The sequence below is a fragment of the Carassius gibelio genome, chromosome A2 (assembly GCF_023724105.1).
Source record: "Carassius gibelio isolate Cgi1373 ecotype wild population from Czech Republic chromosome A2, carGib1.2-hapl.c, whole genome shotgun sequence".
Classification (NCBI taxonomy): domain Eukaryota; kingdom Metazoa; phylum Chordata; class Actinopteri; order Cypriniformes; family Cyprinidae; genus Carassius; species Carassius gibelio.
Genome location: NC_068372.1, coordinates 29,039,597 through 29,058,232, shown reverse-complemented (window position 1 = coordinate 29,058,232; position 18,636 = coordinate 29,039,597). Strand labels below are relative to the sequence as shown.

Here is an 18,636-nt window from a genome sequence, read left to right as displayed (position 1 = left end):
TCGCACTGATTTAGTTTCAGAACTCAATGTACAGTACTAGCACAAACTATTTCCTGGAACCATTTAAAGTGTTGCATTTGCACAGAGAGTGTGTATTAGAACGTGAGGTAAACTGGCGGTCGACAGCATATCATTTGTGTGCAGCTTTCAACAACTTTATCAAAGAAGAACAACGTCAACAACAGGAGGATGAGGACACTGTGATCGGAGCTGTGTTTTTGTTGCGTCTTGTGGGTTTCACAATACTGGTCATGGAATGTCAACGTATACGTAAAGCGATTGAAAGAGGACTAAGAATCTCCAACGACAACTGGCACTGCTACATTTGCTACAAGTGCCTGCACTTCAGCATCCTCTATTTGTCATACTTGCGAGTTGACAAAATGTTTACAGTATGTTACACAGCATTGTAAATAATGGCAGATGGGGACGTTTTAGAACGCGTTTGGCCAATGTCTACAGTATTGTTCAAAATAATAGCAGTACAATGTGACTAACCAGAATAATCAAGGTTTTTCGTATATTTTTTTATTGCTACGTGGCAAACAAGTTACCAGTAGGTTCAGTAGATTCTCAGAAAACAAATGAGACCCAGCATTCATGATATGCACGCTCTTAAGGCTGTGCAATTGGGCAATTAGTTGAATTAGTTGAAAGGGGTGTGTTCAAAAAAATAGCAGTGTGGCATTCAATCACTGAGGTCATAAATTTTGTGAAGAAACAGGTGTGAATCAGGTGGCCCCTATTTAAGGATGAAGCCAACACTTGTTGAACATGCATTTGAAAGCTGAGGAAAATGGGTCGTTCAAGACATTGTTCAGAAGAACAGCGTACTTTGATTAAAAAGTTGATTAGAGAGGTGCAAAAAAAGAGGTGCAAAAAATGATAGGCTGTTCAGCTAAAATGATCTCCAATGCCTTAAAATGGAGAGCAAAACCAGAGAGACGTGGAAGAAAACGGAAGACAACCATCAAAATGGATAGAAGAATAACCAGAATGGCAAAGGCTCAGCCAATGATCACCTCCAGGATGATCAAAGACAGTCTGGAGTTACCTGTAAGTACTGTGACAGTTAGAAGACGTCTGTGTGAAGCTAATCTATTTTCAAGAATCCCCCGCAAAGTCCCTCTGTTAAAAAAAAGGCATGTGCAGAAGAGGTTACAATTTGCCAAAGAACACATCAACTGGCCTAAAGAGAAATGGAGGAACATTTTGTGGACTGATGAGAGTAAAATTGTTCTTTTTGGGTCCAAGGGCCACAGGCAGTTTGTGAGACGACCCCCAAACTCTGAATTCAAGCCACAGTACACAGTGAAGACAGTGAAGCATGGAGGTGCAAGCATCATGATATGGGCATGTTTCTCCTACTATGGTGTTGGGCCTATTTATCGCATACCAGGGATCATGGATCAGTTTGCATATGTTAAAATACTTGAAGAGGTCATGTTGCCCTATGCTGAAGAGGACATGCCCTTGAAATGGTTGTTTCAACAAGACAATGACCCAAAACACACTAGTAAACGGGCAAAGTCTTGGTTCCAAACCAACAAAATTAATGTTATGGAGTGGCCAGCCCAATCTCCAGACCTTAATCCAATTGAGAACTTGTGGGGTGATATCAAAAATGCTGTTTCTGAAGCAAAACCAAGAAATGTGAATGAATTGTGGAATGTTGTTAAAGAATCATGGAGTGGAATAACAGCTGAGAGGTGCCACAAGTTGGTTGACTCCATGCCACACAGATGTAAAGCAGTTTTAAAAAACTGTGGTCATACAACTAAATATTAGTTTAGTGATTCACAGGATTGCTAAATCCCAGAAAAAAAAATGTTTGTACAAAATAGTTTTGAGTTTGTACAGTCAAAGGTAGACACTGCTATTTTTTTGAACACACCCCTTTCAACTAATTGCCCAATTGCACAGCCTTAAGAGCGTGCATATCATGAATGCTGGGTCTTGTTTGTTTTCTGACAATCTACTGAACCTACTGGTAACTTGTTTGCCACGTAGCAATAAAAAATATACTAAAAACCTTGATTATTCTGGTTAGTCACATTGTACTGCTATTATTTTGAACAATACTGTACGTAGGTCATGGTTAGACCCTTTTACAGAGTAGGATCTAATTTAATTCTCTAAAAAGGCATGTCAGAATTAAAAATCAACACCGCAGGAAAATGCCCAGATGTAGGTAGTTCCACAATTAGTTCTGGTACTATGAAAAGGTTCCTGCGGTGCGAAAGGCCCTAATATGTGTATCTGTAGTCAAATGCATTTACATTGTGACATCAAATCAAAAATGGGCAAAAAGGCAGGAACTACATGCTGAAGCCACGCCCACCTAGCATGACGGCAGTGTCAGCAGCGGCAATCCACCTGTCACTCAGTTGGCCACGCCCTTAATTATGCAGAACTTTAAGTCTTGAGAATACTATCATCTGCATGTTTGATCATATTATAGAATATTTGATCTTTTCCTGGAGCTGATTGCTTAAATTTACTCTTTTAGGTTCCCATATCTCAAAATCCACATCTAATACTCCTGTCCCATAAGGTTTTCTATTATAAATACATTGATGTTGCATTAAAATGTCCTGTCTTTTCCTTCTATAATTGTCATCAACATTTTCCTTACTATGTGCGTTTTGAAAGATTTTGACTAATATTTCTGCCTTTTCCTTTTCTGTTATAGCTGTTAATCCTTATCCTGTTAATATCGGAATATTCCTGGTTTTATACATCCCAATCATCTTCTTTAACATACCCCATACCTCACCCAATTCAGTCGATGAACAACACTCTTGCCTGGATTTCTTTTTTGCCTGTTTGATTTTCCTCCTAGCCTGAGCTCTTTCTTTCTGATATTCTAATACTGCCTTTATATTCAATGTTCTTTTTAGGATTCTAAAAGCTTTATTTAAATTTTTAACAGCATTAGAACATTCCACCATGGAACAACTTTATCCATTCTGTTTCTTTTAATTTGCTTTTGGAATGGATTCTTCTGCTGCTCTCATTAATATGGAACTCAATCTATCTGAACACTCTTCAATAACCTCTTTCATATTAAATCCCAACAGCTCTGTCTTAATTATAAAATTACATTTCTACCAATCTGCTTTCTCAAATTTCAATCTTTGCTGTTGAAATACCATATCTATTTGTTCTTCCACTCCTACTGTAATAATTATTGGATAGTGATAACTCCTCCCAATTGTCGATTGATCTAGTACTTTCCATTGACATTTAACTGCTATATTTGCTGACATTAATGTTAGATCTATGCACGATTTTGATTTATCCCTTATATTTAACCTTGTTCCACTCCCATCATTTATGCACACTAAAAAAATGTGTACCATTTTTAATCTGTGTTTGAACTTCCCCATGTAAGATTATGTGCATAAAAATCACCACACCACACTATACCTTCTACTACTCCAAATTTTGCATAATTATAACAAGGATAACTGTCCAAAGGGATTCAAATAATTGTTAGTTTTCCCATCAAAGACCAAACCTCTACCTTAATGCTTTCATCTTGTGAATATATATTTACTCTCCTATGTGCCACCCCTTTCTTCACAGATATTGCACAACCCCCACCAGCTGTTTGTGTTCTATCTTTCCTAATGGATACATACCCTGGAATAACAAAGTCCATCTGTGGTTTAAGCCAAGTCTCCTGAACATATATGACATCTGGGAGATTTATTAACTCATGGATCATTCTTTTGAACTATTGGCCATTCGCAGATAAACTCCTAGTATTCCATTGTACGATCCTACAGGGCATCTTATTTGTTTAGCCTTTGCGTGCATGTCTATATCACATTTATAATGGGGTTTAATGTTTATGTCTTGCCGCTCCAGCCGGATACATCATGGCAATATGTAAAGGGGTGTAACATTTCCATCAGACGATTGAGGTATTTGGCCAATCACAACGCACTGAATAGCTGGCCAATCACAGCACACCTTGCTTTTAAGACTGATTAGCTTTGTCAAAATGTACAGTACAGTATGTGGAAAGTAATGTGTTTTTTTTTACCTTGAACTGCATAAACACTTTTCATTAAACCAAATACACAAAATAATGTTCTTTTTAGCAGCATCATATGACCCATTTAATTAAATCATGACCACAAATGAAGAACATCATAATAATCAATAAAACTAGAAATCGGGAATTAACGTTAATTATTATTTCTTAGCAGTTTTCACGTTGGCTATGTAAACTTTGCATCATTTTAAGGTTATAAATTAAAACTTATTTGAAAACCGTTAAAGTTACTCATTCTCTGATTGCTCTCCGTGTCGTCCATGTTTAGTGCTCCAAATCAGTAGGTGGCGCTGTTACAAAAGAATGTAAAAAAAGTCATAAAGATTTTCCTCCGTTTTGAATCGTAAACAATACTGACGGACCTTCAGCCTACTATTGAGCAATAAACTCTAGGTCATTATCCAGCATGCTGGATCTCAGGGTCAAGCTTTATGGCTCTTTTCTGTATCAGTGTATCAGTAACTAGTCAAGTCAAGTCTGTCAATTCTTCCACATGTAGAGTAAATACACTCAGACCCTTGGTGCAAACAAACACTAACAGAACATTACAGATAAAACATAAAATACAACTATACAAATAAGGTCATATAAAAACATAGATAAGTAAAGCAGCACAAGGTACATGTCAGATAGTACCAGTGCAGATATAACGATTGCAGGTGTAAAATAGCTTATTCAGTCTGATTAAAATGACAGCAGTTCTTTACAAAAAACAGTATCAGTAAACTATTTCTTATGATTTTAAATCTGCATTGAACTTCAGATCGATCTCAAAGTATAAGGTGGTACTAAAGTCTGATTTGGTTCGTATTAATTCAAGTCATGAAGGATTTTGAAAGTCTGACAGTGTTGAGCACCACTTTAAGGCCAACACTGCATGATGTAAATGTTAGAAAATGATTAACAGTTGAAAATAAACATTATTAGAAATTTCGAAAAGTAATCAAAAAGTAAAAGTAATCATTAAAGTAATTAAAAAAGTCACACTACTATTACATTTTAAATAGGGTGACTTGTAATCTGTAACCTATTAGATTTCCTAAGTAACCTTCCCAACACTGATCAGCAGTACACTCACATGCAGTCAGAAGAGGACTCACAGGATACACACACGAGCTTCTGATCGAGGACAGCAGTGGAAATGAAGGGGTATTTGGGCTTTTTTCTGCTGATCGCTGCCCTCACAGCCTACATGTGGAGAGATACGTTTGATCCAGGTCAAGACAAAAGCTTTTTGCTGTTATTATGTTAATTTTAAAATCAAATGCCATATTCTAGTCCTTAATTTGCTGCATGACTAATATAAACATTTCATATAGCCTACTTTGTGAATTTTTCTTTTTTTTTTAAGTGGTAACACTTTACAATAAGGTTCATAAGTTCACATTATTTAACTACTTTAGTTACATACAATAACAAAATTTCGACAGCATTTATTAATCTTAGTTAATGTTAACTGCATTATTAAAATTAAAAGTTGTGCTTGTTAACATTAGTTAATGCACTGTGAACTAACATGAACAATGAACATCTGCATTTTCATTAATTAACATTAACAAAGATGAATAAATACATGTCAAGTCACCTCTATTTATATAGCGCTTTAAACAAAATACATTGCGTCAAAGCAACTGAACAACATTGATTAGGAAAACAGTGTGTCAATAATGCAAAATGAAAGTTAAAGGCAGTTCATCATTGAATTCAGTGACGTCATCTCTGTTCAGTTTAAATAGTGTCTGTGCATTTATTTGCAATCAAGCCAACGATATCGATGAAGTGACCCCAACTAAGCAAGCCAGAGGCGACAGCGGAAAGGAACATGTACAATGTATTGTTCATTGCTTGTTCATGTCAGTTACAGTTTTTTTCAGTCGCTAACAAGCATTTGTCCAAACAGTTGTCACATTTTCAAAACTCTAAACACAATTAGCACAGCATCTATTTATTGTGGCCATACCATTCACACATTTCATGTCGTTTTCACACAATATGGAGTCATTGAACACATTTCCACAATGCTTACATATTCTGAACAGACAAGCTATACCTCTCAACAAAATTATGGATCGTTTTTGTAGTATTTACAAATGTTAACACACAACATCCCACAATAGCAAAAACAATGTTCCAAACCTTAGATACAGTATAAAAACCTCTGCTTCTGCAATGATATCAGTTCAAAAACAATATATCTTAGCTGATTTATGTTGTGTAAATTGGGCCAACCACAACTGATTCCAATCTGGCTTAGACTCAATCGCAGGGGTTATTTTTTTCTATTACATTGACACTTATACAATAAAAGGAGGACTTTGAAGAGTGATGTTTTTGGAAACAGAAACAGAAAAAGACAAACACTGTAATGTCTGGACGAGGAAGAGTAAGAGAAAGGGGCCCAGGGAGAAGAGCAAGAGCAGTGAGAGGAGCAGGAGAAGTGAGAGGAGCAGGAGCATTGAGAGATGCAGTGAGAGGAGCAGGAGCAGTGAGAGGAGCAGGAGAAGTGAGAGGAGCAGGAGCAGTGAGAGGAGCAGTGAGAGGAGCAGGAGAAGTGAGAGATTGTTTTTATTTTAACCCCCCCCCCCCTTTTTATCTGGGCTTTTTGATGTTGTTGTTTTATGTTCAGAATGCTATGCTCTTATGTGTTTCATTGATATTTTGTTCACTGTAAGCAATACTGTCGATCCTGTTCTGTTCTATCATACCGTGTTTCTACTGTACTGCCTCCTGCAGTAAACAGTAAAGGGAAAAATAGCTTTTTACTGGAATGCTTTTGAATGTGAACATTACTGTACATTTGGACATACAGTTCCAAACCAATAAATTTAGTGTAAAACAGTGAATTGCATGTTTTGCATGCAAATACCTGTAAAACTGAAACATAAAAGTCAATGCAGTTTTAGTAATGTCAACAATAGCCAGTATTTTGAAACCTGGTGTACTTTGATTGACTGTATGTAACTTGTGAGGTGAAAACAAGTGTTATTCTTTGACAGAATAATTTAATTTTGAGTCAGATTTCCAGTGTTTTGGTAAAGTTGGTGTGTGCAGATAAAGATGTGTTCTATTTTGAAATGAAGATTGAGTATATATTTAACAAAATGTGTTTTTGAGAAGAAAATTATCCATTTGGCCAATTGTGTTTTGTAGGTGTGAGTCTGTGTTAAGAGTTTAGAAAAAGTATCTGAAGTATGGTTAAGCGCTTGTTAGCGATTGAAAAAAACTGTAATGTATTAACTAACATTTACTAATGGCAGAGGTGGAAAGTAATGAATAACATTTACTCGCATTACTGTAATTGAGAAGCTTTTTGTGTACTTCTACTTTTTAAAAGTAGTTTTTAAAACCTCCAATTTTACTTATACTTAAATATTTAGTTTTAAGTATTTTACTTCACTGCATTTTAAAAACGCGACAATTTTGGAGTAAAAATAAATAAATAAATAAATATCTCCCTGTAAACTACTGCAGTAAATAATGGGCAGGAGAGCAAATTGGCGCCAAAATCACAAGAAAGATAGATACAGAAAGGGTTACTCCACCCATAATTTTTTGTCATTAATCACTGTCGTTTCAAACCCATAAAACTTCGATACGGTCTTCATTTTGACAAGCATTTTTGATTTAGTCAAAGTCTTTATCTTGAGACAAAAATGCTTAACAGTCTTAGTCACATTTTAGTCTTTCATTGTTTTAGTTTTTTTTGTGTTTTAGTCGATGAAAAGTCATTGCATTTGTGTCAACTTTTAGTCATTATTTTAGTCAAACTGCAGTTACAAACATTTATTTTGGTAGCTATTTTATATGTAGATTTCAAACAAAAATGGTCATTAATTCTTCTCTCTTTAGACCGAATCATTTAGCTTATGAGAAATTTGAATCAAGGATTAAATTTGAAAAAACTTAAACGACAATTTTCATTTTTGGGTGAACTATCCCTTTAAACAATAGTTAAAAGGGAGCAACTTAAAAATTATAGTTGTTCATATATATATAATATTTTTTGAAAAAGCACAATAAGACGTACTGTATATGAAATACAAATTAAACTTTTTATTATTATAATTTTTTTGACACAGTAGGTTTACTTAACATGAGTACATTTATTTAACATCTTTTGCTGGTTAACATTAATGACACGGATAGGTACTAAATAGGAATGCTATCCCTTTAAGATGGAAGGCATGAATGTAATAGTGACACACGTTCAGTTTTTTACCCACCTGTTCACCTTCACTTAATCCATAGCTGTATTTTCATGAGATACTCTATAGGATGTATTTTAAGTGTCCGGTAGTCCTTAAATAACATTATAATAGTCCAATCTCATCCCGTTAACTAAAATGCAGCATAAATTAAAAAAAAATTACAAAAATGCTGGTTAACAAATATTCTTTGCCTAGTCCTCGTTGACAAAATTAAAACTGCTTCGTTTGTCTTCGGAAAACAATTTAAGATATTTTGGATGAAAACCGGGAGGCTTGTAACTGTCCCATAGACTTCCAAGTAAATTACATCTCCAGAAAAGGTCCAGAAAAGTATGACAGAAAAGGTCAGAGTAGTCCATCTGTCATCAGAGATTCAATCTTATCAATTTTATGAAGCGATGGGAGTACTTTTTGCACGAATCCATCTGTGTCTCTCCGCATCACCGTAGCGCCATTTTGGAGAATTTGAGCTGTAGGCAGCTTACACTTTTCTGTTTCACCCGCAACACAAGGATATATTTTCTGTGTATTCAGGGGCGGTTCTAGGGTGAGTTGAGATCCGGGGCTTAGACCAGAAAAATCCATCAAATATAAAATTTGGAATACAGAAATATGACATTTAAAAAAATTAGAATGGTACTTTGTCACTAGATGGCGGCATGCCTGAGTGAGTCGGTCTGTCATTTAATCAATGGAATCGTTTGAAACGGATGATTCATTCAGAAAAAAAGTAACCAACTGTTTTTATGAATGGGTCAGCGAATCATTTACTCAAGCAAATTTGTTCAGTAAACACCGCTGTGTGTTGCTGCAGAGCACAACAACATGCTTTGTGTGAAACCATTTCCTTTGCGAAATAAAGACTGCTGCGAAACCGTTAACTGTTAGATGTTCAAAATGTAACGTTAAATCAGACACAATTTAAAACCGAAAAAGAAATATAATACTATGATTAAAATTTACAGATAGGCTACCTGAAGCTGTTGTATCTTGGCGTTCAAGTGTTGGCTGGGGTGGTTTTACTTGATTTTTTTTTTTTGAAGAATTTTGAAATATCCATTTTAATTTTCAAATAAATTGATCTAGTAAAATACTACACGCCAACAAACCGCCTGCCTCCAAAAGACCTCATTTCATTGGCTGAATCATACAGACGCTCATCAATGGTTGGCCAGTTTACATGTCAGTCAGAAGCACTAGACTCATTATCATTAAAACATTTAATACATATGTTATATAATATATTGCAAAATATACAAATGATTGCCGCTTTTAATATATTGCAGTATATTGGAAAACTATAAATATATATAAGAATATATGCCTAATATATTACATGATATTTTCCAATATATTACAATATATTTTTGTTTCATAAGGGTTACCTCTATGCCAGGGGCTTCAAACTCAATTCCTGGAGGGCCGGAGCCCTGCATAGTTGATTCAACCCTTATTCAACACACCTGATCCAATCACACCTAATCAAGTCTTTCAGGCGTATTTGAAAGCTACATTGTATATGTGTTGAAGCAGGGTTGGACAAAACTCTGCAGGGCTCTGGCCCTCCAGGAATTGGGTTTGACACCCCTGCACTAGACTTTTCATTTCATTGACTTCCATTCATATGCATGCGCAATAGCAGAGTTCAGGTTGGCTTAACTTTGACCTGTGAATTCACATCACGTGAATGTTTGAGACCAACAAAGACCAAAACATATGTATCATCAATATATTATTAAATGTATTGAAATATATTTATATATTAGAAAATAAAAAGGGAAAATAATATATTACAATATATTTTAAGAAATATATTGGTAAATATATTTTCCTTTCGTAAGGGAAGGTAAATACTGTACTTGCATTGTTGCATTGGGGGTTAAAATTAACCTTTGACAGTTTAGCAAAAGATTTTGCACAAATTACTCAAAAAGACTGTTGCATGTGCGATATATGTATATAGTCTGCGATTAAAATCGTAATTGTTGTTTTGATGATGCGCGATTTGACATTATCAATATTTTTCCTTAAACCAAAACCTACAGAGTGCTGTGAGGTCTAGTAGATTATACTAGTGCACGTGCACTTTTAGACTGTCTTTTTTTCACCGCATGATTCAGTCTGTTAAAAAGTTTTAAAATGATTACAAAATGTAAGATATAGGGGTGGAAAATTTATATATTTATATAATTTCATGTAGTAAATAAATATCACACGAAGAGTCCCGTATTTCTCAAAAAAATCAGCATGATTACATAAAGATATTTTTTTTGACAACAGTTCAATAAACAAGAAGTTAATTAAGAGACTTGCATTTTAGACACCATATCATCCGTTTTTGCTTTATTTAGTTGTACTTATGTAAAATTGTATTAATGTAATGGTACTTTTACTTGAGTAGAATATTTTCATACTTTACTTTCCACCTCTGACTAATGGATCCTTATTGTAAAGAGTTACTTTAATGTTTCAGCAGTTCCTTGAATCTTCTGAAGACAACTATTTTTTTAGACTGCTTTAACACTGGCTTTGCTTCCAAATTTAACTCAAAATACCAAGTGTTTGCAAGCAGTCCACAAGAACTTTAATCAACTTAACTGTAGTTTTGAAAATGGTTGGCCGACTCTTTTATTAGGGTTATGTAACTTATGGTTTGTTCATATCAATGTAACCTTGGTTAAAAAGGCATGTGCTGATGATCTAAAGATTTAAGGGAACGTTTTAACTCTGTAAAGCCACAATTGAAATAAAAACTATTTTAAAAATTTTAAACTCAGTTTTATTCAGCAAAATATGCTGTTAAAAGGAAAATATATGCAGGTATTTATGTAGCCAAAAAGAAAGATGAAATTTTGATGGCATGTAATGTAAATCTCTGAGATTTTTCTAACAGTATAGTAGATGCATACATATTATTATTATTATTATTATTATTGATAATAAACAATAATAATATAATAACAATGATAATAATATAAACATCTGTTGCCACTCTATATATCTGCCAATAATACATCTTAGAAAAATAAACATTTAAATATCATCTTAATTATCAAAACATTTAATGCAATACAATGATGATTGAAAGATGAACAAATAAACTTTCCTTAAAAGCCTGAAAATCATATTTGAGACTCAAATTTGAGCATGATTTAAAAAAATTGAAAAATAATGTATGGATGATCAAGTAAACCTAAGTCGCTCCAGTCCGGTACAGTAAGTGTTCATCTTGAAATATTACTAAAACTATGAAAGATATTCATATATTTACTTTATTAAAATCCGTAAAGATTTGACAGCAAAAAACATGCGAAGCACATGTTTTGATCATGTTGATCATTTAGGGGCCTCAGAAATTTGAGCATCAAATATAGGCTTTATAGTTAAGATTGCTTTTAGCTTTTATAGTTTGACCTTTATGGGAGTTCAAGCCTTAAGTAATTCAGTGATCAAGTCGTGGCTGGTTAAAGTTACCTGAAAAGCAATGGGATGTCCTGAAATGTGTTCCTGCATATAGAGTCTGTTCGGGGGGCCCGAGTGCTGATCACAGGGGCCAGTTCAGGGATTGGGGAGCAGATGGCCTACCATTATGCAAAGTTTGGAGCTCAGATCGTCATCACTGCCAGACGAGAAAATGCTTTAAAAACGGTCAGTTGTTTTGTCCCAGAACAGTTTTTAAACAATGGTTTATAATTGCTTTCAAAAACATATTTATGTCAAATAACACAGAGGCTGTCAAAGCTGAGAAATGTTAGAATTCTCTGTAAGAGGAGCAATAATACAATGATTTTACATGAAAGTAAAAACTGAGCAAGTGAACAATAGAGATTTACAGAACTCATGCGCTGTCTGCGTCTGTCCTGTGGATGTTCAGGTGGTGCAGAAGTGTGTGAAACTGGGCGCTCAGAAGGCGATGTATGTGACCGGAGACATGTCTGTCCACACCGACCCTGAAAGAGTCTTCAAATACGCTGTGGAAAAACTGGGTGAGAAGTGATTGCATCACACATTGCATGTGAAATACATAAGCTATTTGGAATATTTAAGATTATTTTCAACGTTTTTGAAAGAAGTTTCTTCTGCTCTCCAAAGCTGCATTTACTGATTTAAAATACACATTGCTCCCAAAATCATGACGTTCAGGGACATCCATTGTGTTTTCCAGAAAATGTATCAAAAAGAAAATCTAAGACTATGATTTCACTGCACGTTTCAAAGTCAAAACACTGCACGGGTGCTGTTATATGAATGTGTCTCTGAAGGGAACCGACTGTCTTCAGAAAACTTTCTATGGCATTTTCTTTTCATCTCTACTATAATGCCTGATAATGTAGTATTAATAACAAATTAGAATTTTCAGTAAGGCTTTCTGCTGTTTATGTTCAGATGAATGCGAATATCCACCCATGTTTTTACATGTTTTTAAAACACAGTTAAAAAAGCTGACAGTAATACTTTTGTTTTCAGTTATTATAAGAATTTATGTTTGACTCATCCATTTTCTTAAAAATGGTTGATGTTTATCATTTTATAAGACCTTTTTGTTTTTGTGAACTGTAAATAATGCATTTTTGCGGTTTAATACTGTATAGTCATTGTCCTGCCCTCACGCAGTTTATTTGTGAAGCTCTTTAAAGGTGTCATTAAATTCCCTATACTGATTCCTACAAATTCTGCAGATACCCTGTACATAATTAAATACAGTTCCTCTCTTGTTATTTGTTTTTTGACAATGATTTGATTGACATTTCAACTCCTATCCAATTTATGATTTTTTATTTTATTTTTATTTATTTTTATTTCACACTTTATTTCTGAAGTGTGCATTCCTGAAGGGCTGCCAGGGATTTTGAGATTTTGTGTGCCCTGATACAATGAAAGTAGTAATATTGTGAAATATTTTTTACAATTTTAAATAACCGTTTTCCATTATAATATATAATAAAATGTGAATGCTGTGATCAAGCATAATTTTTTAGCATCATTACTCCAGTCTTCAGTGTCACATGATCCTTCAGAAATCATTCTAATGATTTTTCATCAAATAAACACAGCCTTGGTGGGTGAAGAAACATCTTTAAAAAAAAAAAGAAAACCTAATTCTTCCCAACTTTGCCGAATGTATTGAGCATGATACTCCTAATATCCGTCCTGCAGGGGGGCTGGACTTTCTAGTGCTGAATCATGTTGGAGAAGTCAATATTGAACTCTGGAATGGAGACGCAGATTTTGTGAGGTCTCTCATGCAGGTCAAACACAGGATCTTGTTGCTGCAGTGTTGCAATTTTGTTGCATTTTCTTTCCACACAGATGTCTCAATTGTTACAGGTGAATTTTGTGAGTTTTCTGCAAATGGCCGGAGCAGCTCTTCCTGTTCTGGAAAAGTCTGGTGGATCCATCATTATAGTGTCTTCTTTGGCAGGTGAGTCTTTAACTTTTTTTGGTTCATGTCCAGTTAATATTAATCTAAATGAGTGGTTTTCAACCTGTGGTCCGCGGTGGTATTGCAGGTGGGCCGCCAATTATTTTCTGTTCATCTCCAGTCCATTCTAGGGATGTGCAATTAAAATAAATCGTCATAAAATCACGATTTGATCGTGTGCGATTTCTAAATCGCTTTATAGCACGATTTTCCGCGGCCCTGACCTCCCGCAGTATGCTATCAGAACCAATGCATTGCGCCTAGCGCGAGAACAGAACAGACTGGGCATATGCCTAACTCCGGGTTCACACACTGTCTGTGATGTGCCTTTTTCTGAGCCCATGTTAACGGATCAGAGAGTTCACACTGCACGCGGTAAAAGGCTAGAAATAAAAACGTGCGAAAATAATTAATGAGCATAGAGAGAATTGTGAGTGAACAGGACGCAGTTTAAGTGAGAGGAGACACGTTTTAAGTGTGCACACTCTCTCCGCGGAGAGCAGCGTGTATCTGAGCAAGTACGTCTGGTTTTGTGACAGCGCAAAGGAAATCTGTGCTCTCGTGCATTATTTTAATGTGCTTTCGCGTTATATTTATGCGCTCTCGCTACTGACCGCATACATAAACTGTATACACACTGCAAACACCTGAGGCACCGCTACAATTAATGAGTTCTATGAACAATGCATGGCAAAAAAGAAAAAAGGTCCCTGTACTTGGGATTTATTAATTTTTTTGTTGCCATAAGTCTATACATTTTGTGACATCTTTACTATAGTGATAATTTTGACTTATGTCTGTTATAGAGACGTTACAACTTTTTAATAGCTCTAATTAGTTTTCTTTTGGAAATATGTTTCAAATTAATCCTGAATGCATTTATGACTGTAAAATCATATCGGTGTGTGTCACAATCGCAAAATTGATCAAAGAAATCGTGATAGTTTTTTTTTTTTAATATATATATATATATATATCGCACAGCTCAAGTTCATTCAATAAATAAAGTTAACAATCTAGCTTCTGAGTACTATGCTATTAACCCAACAATAGCAGGGTCAGTTAATTTTTTTGAAGTGGGCCGCGCAAACATATGTGTGTGGTTGTGTGGGCCGCGAGCGGAAAAAGGTTGGGAACCACTGATCTAAATATTTCCGCTAGAACTGAAAAAGTTGGCTCTTTTCCTCCCTGATTCAGGTAAGGTGGCGAGTCCGTTTGTGGCTCCATATGCCTCGACCAAGTTTGCTTTGAATGGATTCTTTGGAGCGTTGCAGAATGAACTGGCAATCAAGAAGAGCAACGTTTCAATTTCCATCTTGATTATCGGACTGGTCGACACAGAAGCAGCAATGAATAAGATCAAGTTGGTTTTATGTTTTAACACTTTTTTAACCACTGCAGACAAAAATGAGGACTTTGTTTTGTATGTTTGGAATATCAGAAATGCTATATTCAGCCAAAGTAATAACAATTTTTTTTTTTTTTAAATGCAAATGTAAATTTTTTTTTTTTTTTTTTTTTTGCCTAACATGAGTTCCCTGGGTATCGAACCCCACAGCCTTTTGCGCTGCTTACACAATGCTCTACCACTGAGTCACAGGAACATACTAAAATGTTAGTATGTTACGTAACAATTTTTTCAAGTAAATTATATAATAATTACAGCTTTTTTCTTTCTTTTTTTAAATCAGCATTTCTATCACACAGCAAAGCCATTTATATGTTTATAAGTAACTGAAAAAAGCACAAATGTCAGGGCATGACAAAACTTTTCCAGGCCCCAAAAATACCCTTAGACCTCAGAGGTAAATCACATTTTGTTGCTTTGCAGCTTGAAATTAATTTTTGAATATTTAAAATAAACTTTTTAGTTAAATTGTTTGAAAAAGATAATTTTAACGAAGTAAAAAAAAAAAAAAAACATGCCATTTATCACTTTGGTTATAACTGTAACATTGAGTCAAAGGCAAGCGGATACATTTGCAGCTTTTATTAATCACGGTCAGAAACAGACAAGGGCAATCAACAGTGTCAGGGATAACACAGATAACCCAGAGACATAGACGTCTCGCAGGCAGAGGTCGGGGCAGGCAGCAATCAGCATAAACAGTCAAAAAACAAGAGAAATGGTCAAAGGGGCAGGCGGCAGTGAATAACAGGCCAAGATAATACACGACAGGAACAAACACAAGGAAACCGCTCTGAAATGTCAGACTGGGCTAAACAAGACCTCGCAATCACTGATAGTCCAAACACCATAGAGGTGAGTGGCAATGAGGAACACCTGGTAGTGGTTAGCCTTAAGCACGGGATTATTGGAAATAGAGTTCAGACACCAAATGCAAGAGTCCTGAGTGGAGTGCCCTCTACTGGAGTTCATGTGACCATCTTGAAAAAACATGCAAATTAACATGCGATTTGCATCTTTAAAAAAATTAAATAAAAATACATCCATTAATCTGTTAATAATAATAAAGTCTGTTAATATTATTATGAGCAAACATGAACTGACAATGAACATTTGTATTTTTATTAACTAAAGTTTTGTCCAGATCTTTCGAGGACTAGTTGCTGTTCAAATGCAATCAATGTTCCGTTCTATTCTGTGCATCACTCAAGATATTTTTAGGAAGCAGTTTATGAATTCATTTGCAGTTTGTCCTCAGGCTCATTTATCTTGTTACTTTGGTGATCTATTATAGTGGACAGAACAGTGTGCTAAACATAACTATCGACACCAGACGCCTCTCATTTTCTACTGGATCATGATTCATCGTTCAAGCAACTTCACACACACTGACACAACCCACTGACTGTAAAGGAACATGTCTGGACAATAGTTTTTTTCTTTTTTTAAATATTGTCTATATTAAGCACATTTTACCTGTCAGTTTGCATTAATTTCACTGTCATACAGTCAATATGGTTTTTAAATGCATCATAGTAGTACTTGGCTGAATCACCCATAACTGTATTCTCTATCGAATCTCTCTGCAGAGGATTCAGCACGATGACTGCCTATCCTGCCATTGAAGCTGCTCTGAACATCATCAAAGCCGGGGCGACCCGTCAGAGAGAGGCCTACTACCCCTGGTTCCACTACTTCACCTGCCTGATCAATAACATCTTCCCCTTCGGGAAGGATATTCTGCTATTAAGCCTAGAATAAGGACTAAAACAGCTGCATAGTTCAGACATTAAAGCAACTGTATGTAAGGTTTTTACCTTGAAATATTAAAATCATTCCAAACGTCTGTGATGAGAATGTGTAAGTTGGTTTAGCAGATAAAAAAAAAGGCTGATCGCTTTCCACAGCAACAAATGCATGTGTACAGCTATCCTCTGTATTAGGACAGTGATATATTTACCACACTGAAGTCCTCTCTAAACGCTAGGAAGCGCCAAAGTCACAAAAATCCATAAAACTACACATAGTTGCTTTTACAAACAGGATTTTCATTATTTCCTAAGAACATATGCATTGTGATGAATGAATGTTTTATGTGCACTTCAGCCAATTTTTACATTTTAGAAATTAAAAGTAAAAGCAGGTCACCGTAATTTTTCATCAATAGTTTTTATGAATTTAAATATTATATTTATACCCCATTACAAAGCCACATGTGTAAGACAAGCCATCAAAACATTGTAAACATTACAAACATATAATAATATATACATATACAAATAACATTCAACACAAGATGGACAAAACACTATTAATCACACTTAAGGAATTATTTGTTGTTTAAGAATTCTATAAGGAAGACTTTTAAAAGCTAGTGCTAAATTCTTCAAATGTTTGTGCATTTATTTGTCTGAAATCGTTGAATTAATTTTTGAACCAAGACTATGCTTTTGGGATTTGAACTTGCAGAGATATATATTGTTTAATTAAATTGTTTATTAAACACTGCATCAGTTATCCACAGTCTTCATTTAAAAACAAATGTTGAAATATTAACGTCAGACGTGGGATTTGCAAAACTTTAACAAAAAAGTATTTCCCGTGTGATATTTTTTTTTTCTCTTCCAAAAAAGAAATATAATTGGAGACCCAAACCACTTGATAAAACCACTGAAGGATGTAAAATCTGCAATTAAACCGTTGTTCCTCTGGTTGTTGTGACACAGAGACATTGCAACGATTAATTTCCATTTGTAAAAGTCATTTATAATTAAACATTTGAAAGCCTCCAACTATTAAAAGCTTTTTCTGGTGAAGCTGTGCCATTATTTAAGCTTTCTAAGTATATCCATAATACAAACCTTACATGTTATATGGGTCATACTGGTTAATGAGCAACCATGAAAGCAAAGTCAAAACCATCAAGAGTCAATGTGAGGCATCGCAACTGTCTGTCAGAAGCTGATAACTGTTATAAGTGAAACATTAATCTTGTATATGAAAGTTTTAGGTTCACAGGAACATAAAGTGACTGCACTTTTGAACACTTTTTGAGCTCAACTTCATGTCTGATTTTATGTGCTTATCAGCTGCTGTATTTAAACACTTCAGATATCAGTCCTCATACTGCCCTTATAAAAAAACAACAACAAGGACAGCAGATAAAAAGATTTATGGGAAGCAGAAAAAATCTTCAGAAATTTACACAAAACATCACATGTAACAGACAAGAAAAAAAGACAAATCACATGAGAAATGAATAAAATAAAAATACAGTAAGTCAACAATTTGAATTTCACAGGATTAAAACAAATATGAAAATATTTGTATATTTAGTTTTAAAAATGTTTTAAGAACAGTAAATAATAAATGAAATACTACTGAAAAAGGAAAGCAGATAAAAATATCACCACACTTTATAACCACACTCTGATATTGATGACAACTATTAATTCTCCCAAATATTACTTTAAAAAATATATAATTAAGTGAACATTCAAATGGTATTTGCTGTGCATCGCTGTACTTGAATGCA

The 18,636-nt window shown here is 34.8% G+C and overlaps 1 protein-coding gene across 1 annotated transcript; it reads left to right on the top strand.

The window, feature by feature from the left end:
* Positions 1–5,111: 5,111 nt before the first annotated feature.
* Positions 5,112–16,947, top strand: hsd11b1lb (hydroxysteroid (11-beta) dehydrogenase 1-like b). The gene is made up of 7 exons (XM_052534308.1): positions 5,112–5,280; positions 11,789–11,919; positions 12,146–12,257; positions 13,429–13,520; positions 13,600–13,693; positions 14,891–15,056; positions 16,691–16,947. The coding sequence occupies exons 1-7, from the start codon at positions 5,205–5,207 to the stop codon at positions 16,860–16,862; spliced, it is 843 nt and encodes a 280-aa protein (XP_052390268.1). The 5' UTR covers positions 5,112–5,204; the 3' UTR covers positions 16,863–16,947.
* Positions 16,948–18,636: the final 1,689 nt, after the last annotated feature.

Bases quoted from the DNA above. Each gene is read 5' to 3' on its own strand.
- hsd11b1lb (XM_052534308.1), top strand. From the start codon at position 5,205: ATGAAGGGGTATTTGGGCTTTTTTCTGCTGATCGCTGCCCTCACAGCC. The intron at 11,920-12,145 runs GTCAGTTGTTTT...GTGGATGTTCAG, and splicing joins GAGAAAATGCTTTAAAAACG to GTGGTGCAGAAGTGTGTGAA. The intron at 12,258-13,428 runs GTGAGAAGTGAT...TCCGTCCTGCAG, and splicing joins ATACGCTGTGGAAAAACTGG to GGGGGCTGGACTTTCTAGTG.